This window comes from Calonectris borealis, chromosome 3, assembly GCF_964195595.1.
Source record: "Calonectris borealis chromosome 3, bCalBor7.hap1.2, whole genome shotgun sequence".
Taxonomy (NCBI): Eukaryota; Metazoa; Chordata; class Aves; order Procellariiformes; family Procellariidae; genus Calonectris; species Calonectris borealis.
This window is the reverse complement of record NC_134314.1, coordinates 8,268,686-8,290,351: the sequence shown is the minus strand read 5'-3', so window position 1 is coordinate 8,290,351 and position 21,666 is coordinate 8,268,686. Positions and strand designations below refer to the sequence as shown.

Below are 21,666 nucleotides of genomic sequence, written 5' to 3'. Positions count from 1 at the left end.
AAGCTCCAAACTCCTACTGTACAGACACAATCTCTCAAGAGTTGCCAAGATTTAGTTTTATTTAGGATTAGAAATACTGAACCACAGAAAACTGTTAGAAGTAACAGGGGTTGACTCAGCCCTGTAACAGGAAGGTACACAGATGGCAATCGGGTGTGAACCTGTCAGACATCAGGAGGTATTGCTGCACCCATGGAAAACAAGGGCAGGCGCAGTTCAGAATTGCATGCTGTGCTTTTTCAACAAAGCAGTTTAAGGAGGCAGTAAAATGGTTACAGTGTATCAAACCCTTTATAAACAAACACTTCGTTTTTTTTTAACCATCCCTGCTTTTGGTGCCAAGAGAAAGTTTTTGCTTTCAACCAATCTCATTTTACAGATTTGTGTTGGGGTGACAGTTCCCCCCCAAGCAAATCTTTTAAACTTGTAATAAACTTTTCTTGAATTTAATCCTATAAGTTTTTCTCATTATTTCACATTCCCCTGTACAATAAAATATACTTTTTAAAAATCATTATGCATCAATAAACATCTGTAGACAAATTACATTAATAAACTTATATTTTACTCTCTATATACATGTTGGCAATGTCAAAGCTTCAAGATTCACATGGAGGTCTGCAAGACCAAGGAAATGTACACAAATAACTTACATTTAGGAAAAAAACAAAAGCTGAAGAATATTTTTCCACATTATTGTGGGTCACAGTATTTAAAATATTTTTTTCTAGTTATTCTTCACAACCACATTGTCTCAGCAGAGAATGATGAATCAAACTGAAGCAGAAAGAAAAATCAAGTAGCAGTTAGATTTCAGTGCAGAACTAAGTCAAGTAAAGAACTACACTTGATTCTTAAAGAATATACAATATATCGGAGACGTCTCCAGTGCTAAGGCTTCTTCAGCATTTAATCTTTAAAACTATCATCCTGAGATGGGAAGATTCCAGTGGATATCACTTTTCAGATTTCAAATGGAATGATTCTAGTGCTGAGCTTAAACCATTCCTCAGTCTATCTGTTAGACTAAGTGGTAAAATATACATACATCTTGATGCCACATTTCTACTTAATACTTTTTATGGCCCTGAAAATGGAAACATTGGCATCCAAAGCCAACATATCCCAACATAATAAAAAGGCACTGAGCTATAGTACTGTATATACAGTAACATTTGTGTTTGCATAGATCAACAGTAACTTTGAACACTGCAAGGAACTAAATGCAACCAGTAACTAAGAGGAAATATGGAAGCAGCAGGAACTCTTGCTTAATAACCAGCGTGGGGCAAGGAATCTTTTACAAAAAAATGTTCAGGCTGTCAGCTTCAGTTGTCCTTCATAAATTAAAAGAAGTGTTCTTAGAGGAGTGTTTTCTGATCAAAGAGCTGCAGGTCAAAACGGACCCAGACTTCGCCTGTTGGAACTTCATGCAGCAGTAAGTGTTTAGTCGTGGGGCCTTTGCTTTCTTGTTCTGTTCTGATTTTTGCTACTGGAACTTCAGTGCGACCCAAAAAATCTGTTGGGTAAATGAGTAAGAAATTTCATTAAGCAAAGATGTTAAGCTTAGAAAATCTGAAAGCGTCAGGTTAAGCAGCAATGCTACATAGTATGTATTCAGTTCCAGCGCACTGCTTCCTGTTTGACTAGCCCTCAGCCCTGTGTAAATCAGCCAGCAGTGACAAAAAAGGGTCTTTTTAGAAGACAAAAATGCTATGGATGGAAAACATGCCATTATGTCACAGTTTGATCTAAGGGCTTTAAAAATACAGTTATCTTTCAGAAACACAATTTCAAGTGTTCTCCTGTCTTAGAGCTGGAAGGTCAGAGTTAAGTGATGGAACCTGTTTACAAGTCCGCTGCGGTGCTATGAAGACAATAAAAAAAAATTTCAACTGTTTTGGCTCAGCCAACTTTTAGTTAGGCTCATGTGTCATTCTTTTCACAAGGACAATGACCTTGAACAACTACTGCCACTCATAAGTTTACAGTCCTATTCAGAAATTACATACCCTCTTTGTGGCCATTTCATATATAAACATCTTTGTCTGTGCATTAAAAAGTTTTCCATGAACTGAAAAAACCAACAGACTCAGCTGTCCAACGGGGAGAAGCAGCCTAGCAAAGTCACGTTACCTCACAGGAGAAAAGATTGAGCTGTAGTTACACATAGGGCAACTCAGGTCAAAGCAGTACCTTACAAATCTGAAATAATCAACTGTGTGTCAGAGCCCTGAAAAAGCGCTTAACCTTTTAAAGAGTACTAGAAGCTATCAACTGCCAAAAAGGTCTTCAGTTTCCAAGCAAAAAAAGAAAACTTATCAAGCTGTTGCTGCGCGAATATAACCTAGCACCTTATTTTTGGGCATCACCTATAGCGAGAGAGAAAAACTTCTGCTTTCAACTTCTCTGTCTCCCCAGTCTGACAAAATAATAATTCTGTGTCTTATACAAAAGTCAGAGTAGGATCAAATCTGACCGCCCAGAGCTGTTGGCTCTGGAAGGCTATTGAACCTCTTGAGTAAGGAGGCATTGTTTTTACACATTTCTCAGGAAGCAATCAGACCTACAGGCTCTTGGAACTGCTGGTGAGGAGCTATGTACCCCAAGTCACAAAAAAGCGTTCTTTTCCTAAACAAATGTTCACACTTACCATCAGGTGAGAACTGATCTCTGTCAAACATGGTGATACACAGGACATCCTGATACAGATCCTTAATGAAGAACTGGCAGTTGAAGTTCCACTTGGGGTTCAAGGTGTCCTGCAGGGTCCTCGTAGTGTAGCTCTGAGAGCCCATGCTGATTTCACAATACGGGTTGCTCTTCCCTAAACACAGAACAAGCAGTGAAACACCTATGCAGCGCAGGAACCTCCCTCCCCGACTGGAGGCTGCTTGGACACACTGGATGTGTGGGTCGGGCAATCCCTATATCCTCGAGTGGCACAGAGCTGGTTCTTCACTCGGTCCTCTGAAACTAAATAATGGCTAATTCATTCAGAAGCTGTAGCTGAATCCAAACCACCAAACTCCCCTCAGCAAGCCTTTCCAAATGTTGCAGGACTAAAAGTGATTTGACACTATTTTCTTCACTTACCATTGGGCTTACAGGCCTTTAGCTCTGTTGCTTCAATCACATGCACCATCAAGCGTCCTATTCCTGAGGTCTTCTGTGAACGAGCTGGGAACAAAGAAGTCAGAAATAAATGGATTGGTTGCAACCGTAAAAACTGGCAATAGATCTGAAGACACTGTGGCATCCTCCAGAAAAGGCCCTGCCGACGTGTCCAGGTGGATGAGAAGGAAATACAGAACCCCGTGTACCTTGATAAGCCTTTTCACGTTTCTTCTTCTCAGTTTCGATGTACTGCTCTGATGCTGCTTTGATTTTCTGGACCCAGGCAGTGCTGCAAAGAGCAATCCCTATGGTCAGGGTCATACCACAGGCAGGAAATTCCTCAGTATCAGCGACTCTGCAAAAATCTCTTTTGCCATTTTTCTCCCCCACTGGGTTTCAGAGGCATCACGAATCAAGTTAGTTCAAGGACTAAAGCGATCTTACGCCACATTTCCACATCAGCCTAAATAAATGAAAGTGGAGCTGCTGTTTTATTAAAGACTGCTGGGTCACATTAAATACTGCCAGAATCCTATGGGAAGAATCCTATGGGATGCTAGACTTTGCAGTCCTAAACTACGACTGTAAACATACGACTGTAACATTGAGGAGCAGTAGATGAGCAGAACAAAATGAGAGAAAACTGGTAATGTAAATGAGAGTCAGACGAGTTTATTCTCTGACCGGGAAACTAAACCCTGTTCTTGAACTCAGAGACCCCCAAGTCTGCTCACTGGAAACGCAGCCTACGGCCATGATCAACAAGTTTTAGCTCAGATCTGCATTTTCACTACTCACCGCTCATTAATGTTGTCAGTTTTAAGTGTGTAAACTCTGTCGATGTGTGATATGTGGAAAACTGGCTCATCACTTGATGGGTCTGTCGGCAATTTCACTAGGACTTCATTAAGGAAAACAGGCTGAAAGAAAAGCAAACATCACTGTGGCAGCGTCACCCTCACAATAAGCGGAAACTCTACGAGGATGTTTAAATACATTGCTTTACTGTAGGGAAAATGAAAGTCATAGGACACAGGATGAACAATCAGATCATCATTTAAAGGATGTGAGAAAGGACTGAAAGAAAAACTGCTCCGGTGATAAACCCCATTCTGTCTTCCGAAATGAAGAGCTTTGTGAAAGGGGCAGGACTGCGTAAGCAGAGCTGCAGTGTGGAGCTTGGAAATCCTGGAAATCTCTCAGGTGCCCCATTGGAAAGCAGCCCCAATACTTAAACTTATCTCCCCAGTTCCAAAATCCTGAGAACACACACTGTGTGGACACAGAGACTAAAGTTTTGCACCTTTTACTATTTTCTAAAGAAGGACAAGTATTTTCTTGTGGATGCAGGAACTTGTGCAAAAATAAGTCAAGGCTCCTGCTTCTGAACGTCCCACTCAGCTGCTCAGGCATGCTGCTATTTCTGCCCTTTCACCCCAAAGTGGACAAAAGTGTTTATTAAATCAAGACACAGAAGCCTGTCCTTTTCCAGGGATTAATACGGGCCGTATGTGCCCATATGACAGCAAACGATCGGACGGGGCCAGACGGCTAATCCCAGCAGGGAGAACAGCATTCCTCATCAGAAGCCAGGCCCTACTGTATCAACATGACCACGGGGCACCTCGATTCACTCACCATTTTGTACATTTTGAACTGGGAGTTGGATTTGGGGCTGAACAGTTTATCGGAGCCGGAAGAGACAAACTGTTTAACCATGTAGGTGAGCAGGAGGAAGTCATTGAAAAGGAAGCCGTACAGCTCCTTACTGCTCTTGGCCTTGTAGAGCTTGCCACTGTGCAGGAGTTTCCGTGGCCCCAAGCAGTTTGTGAGGGAGTTGAACACCGGTTGCTAGGAGAGACAAAACCCATTAGCAGCAGCAAGTTAATGCAGGCATCAGTTCCTGCTCCTCTTTACAGTGGAGATTGCTCAGGCTGCTCAAAATCCTCTTCTGTTTTGTTTAATGAATTTAGTTACAAATGAAGAGAAGGGAAACTGTTCTATGATCTGCCATGGTATCAGCACTACTCCCAACTTAAAGTAGATTTAAGCCTTAACAACATACACGCAGGTCTGACTGGATGAAGGCATTTATCTCATGGCCACTTTTCTGTTGTCCAGAAGCTGTGTTTAAGAAGAGCCTGCAGAGTCTGCAGTCAGGTCACCTCTTATGGGTGCACGATTAGGTGATGGAACTAGGACAGACCACCTGGGCCTGTCAAGCCCTGGTTCCTTAGGCAGCTAGTGGAGAACTGTCACAACACCTCATTTTGAAGGCTGTCCTGAAAGGTACAGGAGCCTGAACCCCACATACCTTCGAGCATCTGGCATTGAGGGCTTCTGTGCCCTTTCTGTATGAAGGAAAACTCTGGGAAACACACACTAGTGAAATTCCACATAGTAACACCTGACTTAGCCCAAAGGCAGCATGAGCAGAACTTCAGAGATAAGACTTACTTCTGTTCGTTTAACCGTTTAAATGGTATCAGTTTTAAGCTGATAAACCGAGATTTCTCCACTGCCAAAATAATGCAAAAAGAACGAGGGCCCATCACATTATGGCTGCAAGCAGAATTTAATAAAAGCTTCTCTGCCAAGAGCTCAGCAGTGGATCATGTTCCAATAACGAATGTGAGCAAGGATCCCCGCTCCCCCCTGGCCTTTCTGAAACAGCTCAGAAAAGTCTTCACTGTACAGCGCATCAACGGGGCTACCTCAGCAAGACCTTCGCACTGGACGTGGGACTGTATCCATTCCAGCCTGTCCGAGTTCTCTTTCTCACGCACCCCTTCATTAACTTGAGAGCACAGCTCCTCCGCACGCTCCAAGGCAAGCTTGAGGTTACTGTGATCGGGGTGATTTTCTGGAGTGTTCTCTAGAATCTGGTATGGATCAGAAAGGGGAGAAAACAAGATCAAAACAGAGGTAAGCACAGGTACTACTTCTCTGCGCTCTCAGAGAAATCCCCATAAAGGGACAAGGCTTTTTTTGCTATTGAGATCAAACTCAAAAGCATTCACCTACAAAACCTCGCTTAGGGTACTCACACTCTTTATGAGCAGAGGGTAGCGGGTTATTCTTTGCATAGGTTTCAGGAGGAAACTGGAGAGGGGCATTCCTTTGCAGCGAGGGTCCAAGGCAAGTTTCTATGGTGCAACCCAGAGATTTAACAGAGACATTGCATTACTCATCAAGAAACAGTTGCCTCACGGCACTGAAAACTGAAAACTGTCTGATCAGATTCGTTTTTCCAAGCATTCCAAGAAATCTGAGATTTTTCGGTAAACAAACAATACTTGTAACTAGAACAAACAGGAAAGCCGGCACTGTCATTGTACTCGGACGCTTTGCCAGCATTTGCCAGGATCATAGTTCATGCAAAATCCTTACATTCAAAACCGTTCCAGCTTTTATTTTGACATTACAGGCTCCACTCAGGTTGAAAAAACCAAAGCAATGAAAGAAACAAATGCCTGAGGTCAACAGTTCTGACATTTCTCCTTTCATGGCCTCAAAGCCACCGCATCAGCTGCGGTATGGCAGCAATTCCTTATTCATTTCTGCAGTGTGCCTGCCTGTGACGCTCACGGCACACCTCTGGCCCCGGCTGCAACCCCACCGGTCAGACACACTGCATGCACCACTGAATTAGAAGCGTGTTCAGAACAACAGCTTTTTTATTTCAACTCCACAGACTCTTACCCCTTCTGACAGCATGAATTTTTGGGAAGGTGCAGACACCGGCACCATAGCTTCGTGGGGTTAGCGTTACACTGAAGTAACGAGCAATGGAATGGGAAATGGAGTAATAAATGAGCTAGAGAGAAAGACAGGTATATAAATAAAAAGCACACACAGAGTTAACCATGGTCATCACATAAATACACCTTAGAAGGGTCTTAGCTATTCTGCAAGATTTTACTCTTCTGGGTTATTTTGATCTGATTGGGCTCCTGTCATTGAGGAAAGGAGGAGGCACAAAAGCTACTGTATAAGATACCTTTAAGTAGTCTTTGAAATCAGCATCTTCATCAGTTTTCTGCTGCAGCAACGAAGCTCCGTTAAGCTGGCAGCTGCAGAACCGAATGTAGGCCTGCATGTGAGAGAGCTCTGCTGCTAAGATGTCCCCAATCATCTGTACCGGCATTTTTTCTCCTCCTGTTTTCTTACGCACTCGCAAGGCTCTGAAGAGGAAAGAAATCACCATCCAACTTTGCTGCCAAGTCTGCGAGGCCTAAATCAAGGTCCTTACAACACCCATCTCTGAAAGGACGCAAGGCTGCGAGGTGAATTCCCTTACACAGCACGGGCGCTTCCAGGCGGTGCGGGGTCCAGCCTGAACCCCCCAGGAAGTCACCAGCACAACACGCTGAGCTGAACGATCTGCCTGATGGGGTCTGCGGGACTGAGACTCTCCTTAGAGGTTTCTGGGACAATCGGCATCAATCCCCACATTCAACCAGCATCCCACTTAAATGAGTTAGTAGCCACTTTGTCTCTCCAAAGTTTATTTTTAGAGAACGGAAGGTTGCTTTGCAGAAAACTGGGAAGAACGCCTCCCGTGCACATGCTTTTTCTAAGGTATTATAGCAAATGTGCATCTGTTATTGCTGTTATTCCCCTCTCTCTCTTAACAACTCCTTTTTTGTGAGGTAGTGTGAATACATTTAGCTGTTCTGAATGCATGCATGCACAGGAAATAATCAGGAAGGACAGAAGTATTTACTGTAAAACCAGAAAATTTCCTGGGGAAAGGAGCAAGAGAATAAAGATACCTAAAAATGTGGCTAAGTACTCACTTCAGTAATTTTGTATTTGACATGATGAGTTCCTTCCAGTTAACAAAGATCAGCCCCATTTCTCCTTCTGTGAGGCAGCCCGAATCAGCCATTGGCTTTTGGAAAACCTGCAGTCAAAAAAACAAAAGCAGCTCAGCCTCTTGTGTAGCCTAGCAGTGATTTTGCTTTTTTTGAATGCTCAGTGTCCAGTTTCTCAGGAGAAATTAAAAGCAATTCCTTACTAGCACTTGTGACAGCTGTCGCTATTTTTCCTAAGTGTGTGACCTCATTCTGACACCGGCATCACCATTTGTGAAGCAGGGACAAGCACTGGGACCTGCAGGCTGACTGTTCAGTGGAAGCGCTGATTTCAGTCAATCGCTACACAAATTACACTTACGCATCACATCTATCCCCACGGCCAGAGCACTCATAGTCAATCTGCGTGCAGAACTACAGCTTCTTTCAGGGACCCTCGGCACAGTACCTCTGGATAGCAGAATACCTGTGTAGCTCAGTCTGTTTAACACCTTCACCACATGGTTTTTTTATATAGAGAGGTCAAGTCAGATGCCCAAGACTACCTAATGCTGGCCAGTTCCTGCCCTGCCTAGTGAGGTGGTCTTGCTTCCAGAAATAAAATCAGAGACGAAGGCAGACAAACTTTTATGGTGCTTATACAGCTTCTGTCTGAGCCTGTGCAGCTTTGCCAGACAACCCAGCCCAGCCCATCATCTTTACGCTGAGCCCAAACAGCTAAGAACAGGATTTGGAAAATAGGAAGGTCCTCGTAAGACGATGGCTTTCACAACGTGATGTTTTTGCCTGGTGAACAACCACATAACATTCACTAGAAAGGGAGGTGCTCACACAACCTCACTCTTCCTCTAGCATTTCGCAATTTGTAAGAATCCCTTTATTGCTATTCTTCAGTAGGACAGAGGTGTTCTTTTTCCAAATGCATTTTCACATCTAAGGCATCTCACCTCTAAGACGAGCTGAAGATCATCCATATACCTTTCTTCCGTCTGAATGAGTTCGTGAATGTAGCCCTGCCTTTTCCTTTCCATTGGTTGCATAGTGTCAAGGCTTTGGAGGTCAGCACACCCTACAAGAAGTAAGCCAGTAGTTTAGATCCCACTCAGGCCATCCAATCTGATGAATTAACAAAATTGCATCAACTTACACCGGCCATACAGTTCAGACTATACCACTGGGTAAAAACCTGTCCACAGCAGCAGCAGGTTTCAAAATCGAGTGATGTGGTGATCGACCCCCTCCCCACTTTATGTCATTTTTTAGTCTGTCGCTTTTTTATTTCTTCGAACATCCCTTGTTCTTGTACTGTGATGCAGAAAAAGAATTCCTGACTTCCTGCCGCTCCATTTGTCTCATGATTTTTCTCATCTCTTCTCCTTTTCTGCCATACCGTTTTGAAACTGTGATTTTCTCTTACCTTGTGCAACGTCTTTTGTGAGATGAAGTCATCTAGAATGTGTCTGGGTCTGACTTATGACATTGCACCTTTAATCTACACCCCATTCCTAAAGCCTTGGTTATTAATTTATGATACAAACCACCAGTACAAATTTGTAAAGTTATAATGCATAATGTTATAGTTGCGTAACTTCACAGTTGCACAACTTTTTTTCTCATTTAGAAACAAAATGAGCCTGAAATATGTTGAATTGTTTTTATGCATCAAGTATGAATAATCAAAATCATGCACAGGAACACACAGACATTCAATGACACAAAACCCAAGTCTTCTGTAATAACATGCAGACCCTACAGCTTCACACTGATTTTTCTCTACTGTATACATGTTAGTAAGCATGGCAACGTTTGAAATTTAGTAACCGAATCAAAAACTGGTAAAAACAAAATGGTGAATATGTTTAGATGGGTAAAGAGAGCACAGAAAGTCAAACTCTGACCCCTCTGTTAGCCGTCACGCGCTAGCAGAGTACTGCAAAGTAGCAGGGTGGGGAGAAATAAAAAAAGAAACAATTGCAGAGCGTTTGAGAACATACATCTATCACTTGATGTGACGGCATTAGATTTTAATATAACGTGAACGATGGATTTTGCAGGATAGCAGAAAGGACATCACGAAGACTCATTTAGATCTGGCATTTCTAGAGGAATGATACTTTTTGAAAGTTTACAGGCATTGTGAAAGGCAGCGTGACTTACAGCACGAAGGGCCGTGTCTCCCTCGTCACCCTAACACATCTAGGATGCTAGAATGTGACTTTATTCTATTCACTGCCAATGTATAGATCTGTTTATGGGAAGGCTGCTCTAAATAATGAAATGAAAATGAGTTAGTAATAAATCGGGGGGGGAAAAAACCCCAAGAAATACCAAACATTTGGCTAAACTTGATGTGGCAGTCGCCTAATGGGAACCTCCCAGGCTTGTGCGCTTCCTGCTGCACAGGCATCAAGCTGCTCTGAAGGAGCAGCAACCCTCAGCAAAAGAGAAACGCTTGTCAAATGAAGTTTTACGATACCATTCGAAGTATTTTAACAGGGAAACCCTTTGAACAACACAAAGACGTAAAACACGTAAAGACAATAGCTAGATTTAAAATCAGGACTTTTCAGTTCTGTTTTGTACCCCTAAGGGGAATCACAGATCTTAAGCTTTCTGACAAGATTTGAAAAAATGCCGCTTTTTATGAAGAGATCTGGGATTGCAGCTCTTTTGATCATGCAGAATGCTGCTTCTGGCCTTAGTTATTCCCAAAGCTACAATCAGGCCAAAATTAGATGAGAAAAAGGAGTAAAGTTACAGATCAAAGTGATTCCTATGAAGTTTGGTATCTCAATCCATCAAGATGGACTATGGCCAATGTGTGCTACTTCTGCATTCTAGCGTCATTCTTTAGTCTGTACAGGACTGAGTTTAAGCCCACCTGGTTCCTAAGACATGAAATTTTAGGGTAATCAAGGGCTTGCACAGTAACCGGACTTTACTTGTCCAGATCTGAAGTCTCAGCTTTGACTACGTGGTTCTCTTTTCTACTGCAAGGTACGCTCCTGCAACAAAAGCAGGGCTGGACTGAAGCTCCTGTTGCTGTTTGCTTATATCACAGCTGTTAGAACAACCCACACGCTCGGATTTGTGTCTGTCTCGTGCTGTCTACTTGAAGTTGAAGCAAACACTGGAAGGAAAACAGGCCTTTTTTTATGCACCTAAAATAGACCTGGTTTATAAGCTCATTATCAGATACAAAAATGCAGTTAAATTAACAGGCACTAAGCTTGTGTTTGGACTATCGGCTTTTGGGATGAACAGATGAGGGCTATTTTATATTTAAATAAGCACTAGCGAAAACACCCCAAATTTTGATGGGTCCGATAATACTGGCATAAAAACATAGTACGCAATGCACACATCTGATTTTAGAGGGTGAATTCAGGCATTTGGATCTGAAGGGAAGAAAGGCGAACGAGACAGAGAATAAAACATCCTACCTAGCGCATTTGCCAATGTTTTTCCAAAGTGGCCATAGCAACCCATGGGCTCACTGGTACGGAAAGGGTGGACCTGCATCTCTACCCATTCTCCTCCCACATTCCTGTTCCCTCCTTTCCTTGCATCAGTTCTGGCACTTATCTGACTCCGAGCTCACACCCTGGCAGCAAATGAATCCCGAGGGGGAAAAAGAAAACGGTAGTTTTCTGCTAGTTTAGCGGCCAGGAATGTGCGTGGAAGCAGTAAAACTGCCTTTTTTGGCAGCAGAAAGCTGTTGGTTTGGCTTCTGTCTTGTGAAGCTTCACCCCAAGCTCCCCGTACAGCTAATGAAAAGCGGTGAGATTTTTGGGAGCACCTGCAGAGGGGAATCTCAGCTGGGGGCTCACCGGCCTCTGGTGCCTAGACAGGAGGTTTACATTACCTTCGGAGGGCAGCCCGCCTGCCTCTTCCACCGAGAGCAGGGTACTGCCAGGCTGCTCAGACAATCTGGGCATGATCTGCCCAGCCCCCTCCGGAGAACAACATCTAAGGGAGGGAGCAGTGGGTGTCTGGTACCTTTGAAACTTAGGGCATGGCAAGAGAGGGATGCCTACTACAGCCGTGGTACCTTTTGTGATAAATCCTGCTCTCCAAGACGAGGAAGCAGCTGTCTCGCAGGGGCAGGGTAAAACAAGCTGGAGTTTATAAACAGGAAATCCCAGTCTCTAAAGTTATGGTTAAAATTATACTTCCCTCTCCAAATATACCTGAACAAGAAAGACTTTCTTCTAACATAACTCACCCTGCATGAAAAACTACCGAGTTTCACAGTCAAAAGATGTTCTACTCTGCAGGAGATCCAAGTGCCTGAAAAACATGGCGGGCTGGGGGAGAAAACCTTTCTAACTACTGACGTATTTTGGATTGAGTACGTTCAAGGGGAAGAATGACACTTTCTGAAGAACAGAAATCCTCCAATGAAAGAAAGATGAATGAGACCTATCAGAATTTCAAAAAATTTCCTTTTTTTTCTTTGTTAAAACAGGGGAAGTGAATTAAAATTCTTTACTTAAAAGCCAATTCCAGAGAATTGAGGTAAAAACCAGACGGATAAAAGGCTTTCAAAGATACCCAGATCTGCTTGGGCACCAACTGCTTTGTCCCCTCCCCCACTCAACGAACAATGAAAAAACCACATTAAAAATGACAGCTCTGGACAGGCGACTTAAGCCCCAAGGACGAGCTCAGGCATTTGTCCTGAAGGATCTACCTATACCAGAGGCATCACTGCTTTGGGTCAGTGAAGACTATTTAGGGGTAGAGGTGGCCTATATAAATTGCATTTGAAAGGAAATAGCTTGGTTTGTTTCGGGTTGTGGGGTTTTTTGGGGTGTGTGGGGGTGGGGTTTTTTTTTTTTGGTTGTTTTGTTTTGTGGTGTTTTTTTTTTTAGCTCAAGCCAGTTGATATGGCTGGAAAAAGCAGGTAAGGGTTTTTTTTGCCCGTATTAGCCTGCCTCTATTTTCCCAGGCTACCATCGAAAGACTACATCTCACCTTAAGTACCACGGGCTGGCTTTAAAACAGTCCCTTCAGTACAGCCAGAGAACGGACTGATGGCATCAGGGGACATCACCCATAGCCATTTTACAATCTCTGCTGGCACACATAAGGCTAATTCACTTGCAATGTACTCCTGTCACTGCCCGTAGTTGTCAGTAGTCTCTGTGCCTACTGAAACCTTGAAAGGAACTAATCCAAGAAATTTGCCGCCGTGGAAAGGTTGGTTTCCATCAGGCCCTGGAAACATAATAAAAACTTTTCTCCAATCTCCCCTAATCAGTAACAGCAGTATACTCTCTCTGCTACAACAGAAGAAATTTATGATTCCATTTTCAAGAGGTAAAAAGCAAAATCAAGTCGCTCCGTCACAGAGCCAGGTAACATGATGCTCGTACCAAGCTATTCTGATGGGAAAAAATGCTCCCCAGATGGACAAAAAAACCACAACAGACAAACTAGATCCTTTTATGTGTCCCTTTAATAAAATACATTTGCATAGTTATCTTACAACTTTGTTTAAAACCAAAGATGAACAATTGCCTCATGCTAAGCATAGCCTGCATTTGCATGTCTTAACAATCATTCCCAAACATTAATACTCTAGCTTGAAAAGAACAACAAAAGAGATTTTAAGGCAGCACACACTGTTACGTAGCAGTTTTATTAGTTCATTATATTAAAGTAGCATGACCCTGTAGCAGCTCCCAACACTACCACAGGCCAAGGTTTGTTGGCATTCCTACGAGCAGACTTATTTACAGGTGTTTTCAACCCGACTCAAGAAAATCACACAGGGATACGACCTGACCAAGCATCGAGATGGCATAAACATCCAATGACTGGGAGGAGACGTTTCAATTATTAGCGTGTAATGTTTTTGATTGAGCTTTACACCTTCTGCACTCCTAACTGTAACATTATGACATTACGATAGCGCTTTGTACGCTTTCACAGCCCTTCACCATCACTGACTACTTGCACACCCCGGCCCTGCAACCGGGTCTCGGTGGTGGCACAAGACTTTCCTGCATGGATCTGATTGCTGGATCAGGAACTCAGCTCTGTAAACTAAGCTTTTGTAAAACTATGCTTTTGTAGGTTGTTAGTCCATTATGCAAACTAGACAGTTACAAAATTAGGAAGCCTTTCAGTACCTGTTCTTGTGCATTTACAGCATCGTTGACATTCTTACCCCCAATTACTCCATGGCCCCTATTCTCTGCTGGCCCACAGGAAACAATATTAAGCAAGTACTACGCTGCAGGCAACATCGTATTTTGCTTTCCTGGTTGGCTTCAGTTTTAACTGTTAACCTTGTGTGGCTCTGAGCAACATTTAGACTCTCAGCTCTGCACTGGGGACCATCAGTTCAACAAATAACTCTATTTTCCACCTTGTCCTTAGTTCCAAAGCCAACCTTTTTCACCCAAATAAGGGATGAACACTTCAACGCTAGTTTTACTCAGCTGGCTGCGATGACAGCTGAACCCAACTCTATGGACTTTTATCAACAAGGGAGCGGACTGCACACAACCAGAGAAAAAGTAACATTTTTGAAAGAAAAAGTCTGGTTTAAACCCAGCTTCTATTAGCTACACCTCTTCAGTGATACAGAACATCATTTTAAAATAATCTTGCCTTAAATACATCCTCGGCGTAGTCTTTCCTATCAATGATCTGATGTATGTATACAATTCTTTCTGCGCCAGTGTGCGGAGGAGAGCAGAGCTCTCAGGTGATTGTGCTTGAGCTATGTTAGGCAGACTTTTGCAGTAGAGATAAATACTGAAGGCAGGGACTGCTCTCTTTCAATCAACATTATTAAGGTGTATTATTATCATTATTACAGTTACAGAATATAGAGCGTACCCAGGTAATACTGAAACGTGAAAAGGTAACCATGAAAGCCCCAAATGCTTCATTTCAATACTCATCAGTTCAAACTGAGGGGCAGCTGTTTCAATAATTATCAATGCTCATATCTACATATCCAACAATGTATACACTCCTTGTGTGAAACTTTACCTAACACTACCCTAATCTCCAATTGTATCAGTTAAAAAATGGGTAGAATGCCAGTTGTTTTTGGAAAATGCCATGTAACTATTTCCTAGAACATCCCAGAGAGGATGTGAAGTTGTTTTTCATTTTTTCAAAGACAATTAGTAGCAATTTGGCATTCAAGGAAAACTGCCACTGGACATTGGGAAGTCAGTTTGGCTCAAATCCCACAGGTTAACAGTGCCTTTTAGAAATGGGGTAATTTATAAGATCACCTAATTGTTAGACTACAGTAAATGACTGCTTGATGCCACTGGTGTAGCACAACACACTTCAGCCTGTATTAAACAGGCTTTTAAAGTCAGAAATACAGAGAAGGCAATTCAGGGTGGTTAGCATATTTTAGTAGAAATACTTAAAATGTAGTTTCATAAGGAAATCAAGTCAGCTAGAATACTTGAGGAATTATCTAGCACATTATTTGCCTACAATAACATATTTCATTCTATAACAAAATATTGGTTTAGACAAAATGCATATAGAATAAAAATCCATTTGTAGTTTTATGTAGGCACATTGCTGTAGTCCGTATTGCACAAAAGATATCTCTCTGAACTAAAGGGTACATATACATTATTTGATCAAGTATATTAAATACATAACATCTCACTCTGTCTATAGAAATTTTGGAGAAAGGGTTTTAAATCTCTGCAGTTGGACTAACCTTTTCCTGATAGTACCTTCACAACATTTTTTTATATATATATATGTATATAGTAAACAAACAATTTTTGTAAACATTTCTGATTGCATAAGTGACCTTTGCTGTTTCATAACCAAGTTCAGGAAACCAATGAAATTAAATACCATGCCTACTAGATCTCTCCTGCTGTTACAGGAGCACAGAACTATTTAATCAGACAAGTAGTCTGCTATTAAGTTAATCCTTTTATTTAAAGGGGTATCAGGGTTATAGTCCTGAAGTCCTGGTCCCTCCCTCCCCCCAAACTAATAAAACGTGGGCACCTTCACTGCACCATACTGCTGACAGGCCATATCTGTACCTTTAAGGACCACTTTTGAGCTGAGGAGTACAGTTCCATTTTTAAACCCAAATGCTCTGCCTTCAGCTCCAGGTGTCCATTAGCGTTTCTTTTCTGCCAAACATCTCTTTCTCGAGGTTACCTATGTATTAGGTTGCTAATTTATTTAACAGAAAGAAGAGCAGCAGCTTTCAGATAGTACTTACTTTAAGTCACTGCAGACCGTAGCCAGATAAAAACACTACTCAGTACCGTTAACTATTTAATGAAGAAAATGGGCAGGGAAAGGGTCTAGTAGCACAGAGGCTCTATAAGTACTTACTGCAGTAACTAGTACATGTTTGCTGTTTGCTAAAACTGAAAGCAAATATGAATTATCGGAATAAAGTATTTAAAGGAAGGAGGTTGTTTAGGGATAGGACATACCGAGCCAAAACAACCTGAATTCCTGCTATAGTACTACTGTGAAGGAAGAAGAAAATTAAAATATCCTCCACTCTATGCTTAATAGTTCTTTCCCAGTTAAAACGGGTATTTAAAGGCTGGATGAACTGCACCAGATCTAAATCTTAGATCTTGTAGCATGTTTGTAATCACAGTGACTATCAGCAGCAGAGACAGGTAGGGTTTGTTTTCTGGATGAGCCTTGTAGGCTGCCAATTTTAAAAGCTCAATATGTAAGAGACTAAATCAAGTCCATTAGAACAGTAATCAGCGAACATTTTAATTCTGCAAAGTATGTACATTACAACATTAAAAGAACACAACTGCCCATTCAAAACAGCTCAGATAAACTGTGCAAATAGTGGGTCTTTGTGTGTCTGCAATCCCACCATGCAAATGATAACTTGATATGCATGCTAATGATCTACGATTATCAATACCAAAGAAAAATACTAAAGGAAACAAGAATGAACAGCAGTGAAAGCCACACAAAGACCCACTATCCTCTCTGCTTTTACAAATCAACTGTAATTGTAGATTATAAGAAAACCCACAAAAACCTAATTTCTTGACTGGATCTAACGTTCAAACGAAGCAAAAGGATTGTGTCAGAGATATGTGAGCAGGGCTGGCCACCCTGCCTCCACGCTACAGTCAAACTTGGATAGTGGGTCTCTGAGGTGCTTTCACACTGGAAGACAACATTGGGTCCTAAAAAAAACAAAAAAAAATGAAGGATAAAATGAACATAAATTTGAAGAGTGAAACATATGAGTTCTACGGACAAAGACAGAACAACACCAAAAAGGTCAGAAAGGAATGACTAACATTCAACTTTCTGAAAACAGACATCATGAGCTTCTACTCTTGCAATTTCATATTTATAAACACACACAGTTTTAAGTACTTGCGACCAGCCATCACTGACTCTGAAAAACACTTGTAGCTGATTCACTTGAAGAAGTTTCTTCCCAAGGAAGACTTCTGTTATGTAGACTCAACAATACAAGGTCAAGCCCTAGGTTTTTTTTAAAGGCAACGGCAAAATTCCCTGAGATTTCAAGAAAGCCAGGATTTCTCCTGAGAAACTTGTAATGAAACATTAGAAAATCAGAAAAACCAAACTTGTAAAGAAAAGTCTCAATGGAATTTATTCATATTGGCACATAAAAATTAACCTGTTTGACTCTGTTCAAAGCCTGAAACGAAATGAAACCTCGTCTCTAGTAAGTATGTGTCCATAAAGTAGGACGCACCACAGCACTCAATATTCCCTTCAGAAACCAAGGTCTACACGGTCTAGAAGAGGCACTGCAAAGTCAGGTGAAAGGCAGATGTGACGTGGGCTGCAGCTGCACACACCTTGCGGGCAATCCGGAGACTATTCCAGACCCCAAGGTTTCAACCTGGAAGCTTTATCAAGCCTGACTGACATTCACCAAATAGTTTAGAAATATAAAATTACTATGTCACTGTGAACTAAGGGATTGATTTCGTATTTGATCCTTGGTAAAAGGGGAAAAATTCTGGAGCTGTTGAGTAAAATCTTAGAATAAATTATTAATCTTCATATGTTAAAAAATGAATGTGGACCTGCAACATGCAACACCTCAAAGCCACTGATACCATGAACTCTTACTCCATGATCATAGAGAGAAGTTACTTGGCAATAACTAGAGAACTGGAAAATGTGTTGTCCATATACAGACACAGAAATGCACCCGCCACGAGCGTGTTCAGGAGTTGTTTTTTCACTATGAACATCCTTGAAAATCGGTCAGCTTCATTCATTAGACAGTGGTAGACAGGAATTACTAATGATCGTTTGTGCACGGAGATAACTTCTGGAAATACAGATCCTTGTTGAAAGGACAGGACTTGCCTCATGTCTCTAACGTGTCACATCTACAAGTAAGGTCTGGGGAGGAAAAAATTTGGTAGATCTAGTGGTATTACTACAAACATCAAGTTTGTACCTAAGGAAATTCACACTGTCATCATTTGCGTGTGGAGAGGATCTATGGAGAGAGGATCTGTTCCCAGTCTAACCAACTTTTGCCATTGCACTGGCATAAGGCAGAGAAGGCAGGTTTAAATGGGGGAAGGAGGTGCTTATCAGGCTATGGGGACTACCTGGAGCTCAAGTCTAAGCACCTGCAGGAGTAACTTAGATGCCTGAGGAACTGCAGCAATGCTGGGCTATGAAAAGAAAGAAGAGTGAACAGAAACAGTAACTATACGTACATTAGAGTAGAAAGAACGGGTACAACCTTCAGCTCTATGAAAGATCAATCTCACAAAGGGAGATGAGATACCTCAGGTAAGATGAACTAGAAGCCTCTGCACACTGAGCATAGGTGTGTCCACCAGGCTGAGTTGTCCAGCTCTCAGCAAGAACGTCTCCGAGAGAGGAACAGATCTCTAACACTAAGAGACATCCAGCAACCAAGTATGCAGATGTAGCTGGAGCATCTGTCTTGCCTCCATCTGAGGTGCATGAGGGGACAAAATCTCAACTAAAGAAAATATAACGACAAGGCTCAGACTGGTCCCATGGATAAGAAGACAAACTGAAAAAAGCTATCTCACTGAAAAAGCCAACAAATAAGGAGGGAACAAGTTTGTAAGAGCAACTGTTTAAGGCAGACAAAGACTGGCTGAAATGACAAAATTATCTCCAGACCAGGCCATCGGGGAGAACTGTAAAGTGGTAAGTGCGCCATGCCTACCCCGCCTGACCCCTTGGGAAGAACGGGAAGCAAACCTGGTAGACATGTCCTAGACAGGTACTGGCAATACACAAAAGATCTGACCCTGAATGGTTGAGCAAGCACTCAACAAAGAACAGAAGATTATGAGATTATGCATATTCCTTTACTTTAAATCTATAGCTATTTATATTTTGAAACCTTCTATGTTCTTATTTATTCTTTATGATGACTTTTGTGCAAACATTAGAGGAAGAGCTATTAAAATGTCATTAAAACATGAGTAAGTCTAACCATCACCAAGGCCACTGAGAGCACAACTCTCAAGTATCCTGTGTTCAGGACTCAGTTGTAGTTAAGAGACCTGTTGACAGACCTATGGCACCTTTAATTGATTTTATTTTTTTTCCCTTGCAGAGACCCTATGCCAGGATATGCAGCTACCCCACAGGAAAAGTGATCTTGTCAGCACAGCTTATTCTGTTCAGAGAGCTATTTCAGCAACCTAAGAGAAGAAACATCCTGCTGACCTAAGTTCCTTCTTTGCTAGGGAAGTCTGCCATTACAGCTGTAACTAGTAAGTCCCAGGAAAGACTCTGGGTACAAAGGTGGTCCATATAACAGAGTTCAAATTTGAGGGAAAAGTGCAATTTTCCTAAGCCGTAAACCTGTTTGAGTAAACCAAATCTGCCTGCTCCCTTTCAAATACCATTACATTTGACTGTCTAGAAGAGACAGTGGGAGAAACTGCTATTCTTCAACAGAAACATTACAATACTCAGATTAACAATTCTTTAAAATATAACAATGCATTTTTTAAATTATATTTTGTCATATCTCCAAGCTGGTCCCTAGAGGGCCACATCAACATTTCTGTGGGACAATTCCTTAGTGATTTCTCAAGAATACTAGTCATAGTTTCTGCACTTACAGAAGTGCAGAATTTAAATTTCTACATTTAAATAAGAGAAAAAAATATTTTAAGGATATCCAAGAAAGTTTGAAAGTTCAATTGGTAGATACTTAAATATTTCTCTGGTTACAGAAGAATGCTACAGCACTAGCTTATTGCTAACGCAACTTACTAGGTCAGACTTCACACCATGTGAAAGCAGCCCAGCTGAAATCTGTGTCATGGTATTTGCACAATGCTGCGCTTGAGCTAACAAGCCATGCTGGTTTTGAGCAGGCTCCGGACTTTAAGCAGGATTTTTCCTGAAGTTTTCAAATGCATATGTTTTAATATCACAAAAAAGTGGCAAATCCCAGCACAAAACTAATATACAAACTAGCTTATTTGAAATACTCAGAGAATTTTTTTTTTTTAAACCTCAACATGTTCTTCATTCACCAGTAGGCGGATTTTGTTAATTAAGCACCAGCAGATCTGCTTCATAGCAAACAGACTATTTCTTAGTCAAAAGTTTAACGATGACGTACAAATGACCTGGTGCACATCTGCTCATGTGCACACCTGCTCATCTGACTGCCACTGGCTGACCTTTGTCGATGTACTTTCAAAGGAAAATTCTGTTCACACAGCCACAATTTGATGTGGATGGAAATATTTTTACTCCACAGCATTGAAATCTGAGAAGACGACAGCCTAATGACATATCAGTAAACAATGAGAAAAACTTAATCATCACATCAAATGCTTCCAATTACAACTTGATCTTAGCACTGCTTTTGTTGAAAATTAGTGGTATATGTAATCATCTTGCACTTACCACACTCAGCTACGTAACTTTAAATGGAAACACACCTGGTGTGGTAAGCTAATATCTCTACCATTTTTGACGATCCAGAAAGTTTTAATACGCAGCCAGAATCTTAATTTTATAGCCCATCTGGATTTAGTCTATACTACTTCTTCAAAATTGAGATTTTTGTCTCTATTTAAACAAACAAAAACTTTCAAAGGATCATTTTAATGATTTAGATATGCCTAATTGAAAAAACGTTAAATTCAATCTAAATGCAGAAGTTTTCGACATCACGGCCACACCAGCCAGAGGTGTTTTTAAAAAAAAAAAAAAAAAATCAATGCGTTCCCAAAAATGTAAGCACAGATGTAATTCAGCTAAAAAGAAAACCTCAAGAATGGTGTATACTGTATTTTGCCCCGGTACCGTTACAAGCTCCCCAGGGAAAATATCTTAACTTTCCAATCCAAGCTGTACCTTCATTACCGAGTTTGTGAATTCTTCTGTAAGAACACAGCTATGTTGATCAAATCTTAAGTGCAAACTGGTCCTACACACTAGTTACAAAGCTAGTAAGAGTCTATTTCAACCAGACTTCTGGATGCATGTTTTTATACTGAGAAAACTACAAAGGATGCCTAGGGAAAAAATCGTAAGTGAAGGGACAAGGCTTGTTATGTCAAAGGAGCAACTTTTACATTAAGATATGTTCCCAAACCCACTGATGTCATGGGTTGATATAAAAGTTGGTTTAATCACAGGGCCCCAGGATGAAAAGCTGAGGGAGTAAAAATGGTGATAATTTTGTCTGGGGAAAAGGGCCAAAAAAAACGGGGGGGGGGGGAGG

At 41.5% G+C, this 21,666-nt stretch overlaps 1 protein-coding gene across 8 annotated transcripts in view; it reads right to left on the bottom strand.

Moving 5' to 3' along the window:
• Window positions 1-32: 32 nt before the first annotated feature.
• Window positions 33-21,666, bottom strand: part of ITSN2 (intersectin 2) — a 100,142-nt gene continuing 78,508 nt past the window's right edge. For 6 of the 8 annotated variants that reach the window (XM_075144937.1, XM_075144940.1, XM_075144945.1 and 3 more), the window contains 11 exons: window positions 8,882-9,003; window positions 7,917-8,023; window positions 7,118-7,301; window positions 6,165-6,263; window positions 5,832-5,999; window positions 4,756-4,968; window positions 3,916-4,037; window positions 3,324-3,406; window positions 3,097-3,180; window positions 2,654-2,827; window positions 33-1,519 (listed from right to left, as the gene is read on the bottom strand). In XM_075144937.1, coding sequence (XP_075001038.1) covers window positions 1,362-1,519; window positions 2,654-2,827; window positions 3,097-3,180; window positions 3,324-3,406; window positions 3,916-4,037; window positions 4,756-4,968; window positions 5,832-5,999; window positions 6,165-6,263; window positions 7,118-7,301; window positions 7,917-8,023; window positions 8,882-9,003 — 1,514 coding nt within the window. In that variant the 3' untranslated portion in view covers window positions 33-1,361. Of the gene's footprint in view, window positions 1,520-2,653; window positions 2,828-3,096; window positions 3,181-3,323; window positions 3,407-3,915; window positions 4,038-4,755; window positions 4,969-5,831; window positions 6,000-6,164; window positions 6,935-7,117; window positions 7,302-7,916; window positions 8,024-8,881; window positions 9,004-13,377; window positions 17,117-21,666 lie in introns of those variants that run through there. The other 2 variants (XM_075144942.1, XM_075144944.1) reach the window with 2 other exon arrangements.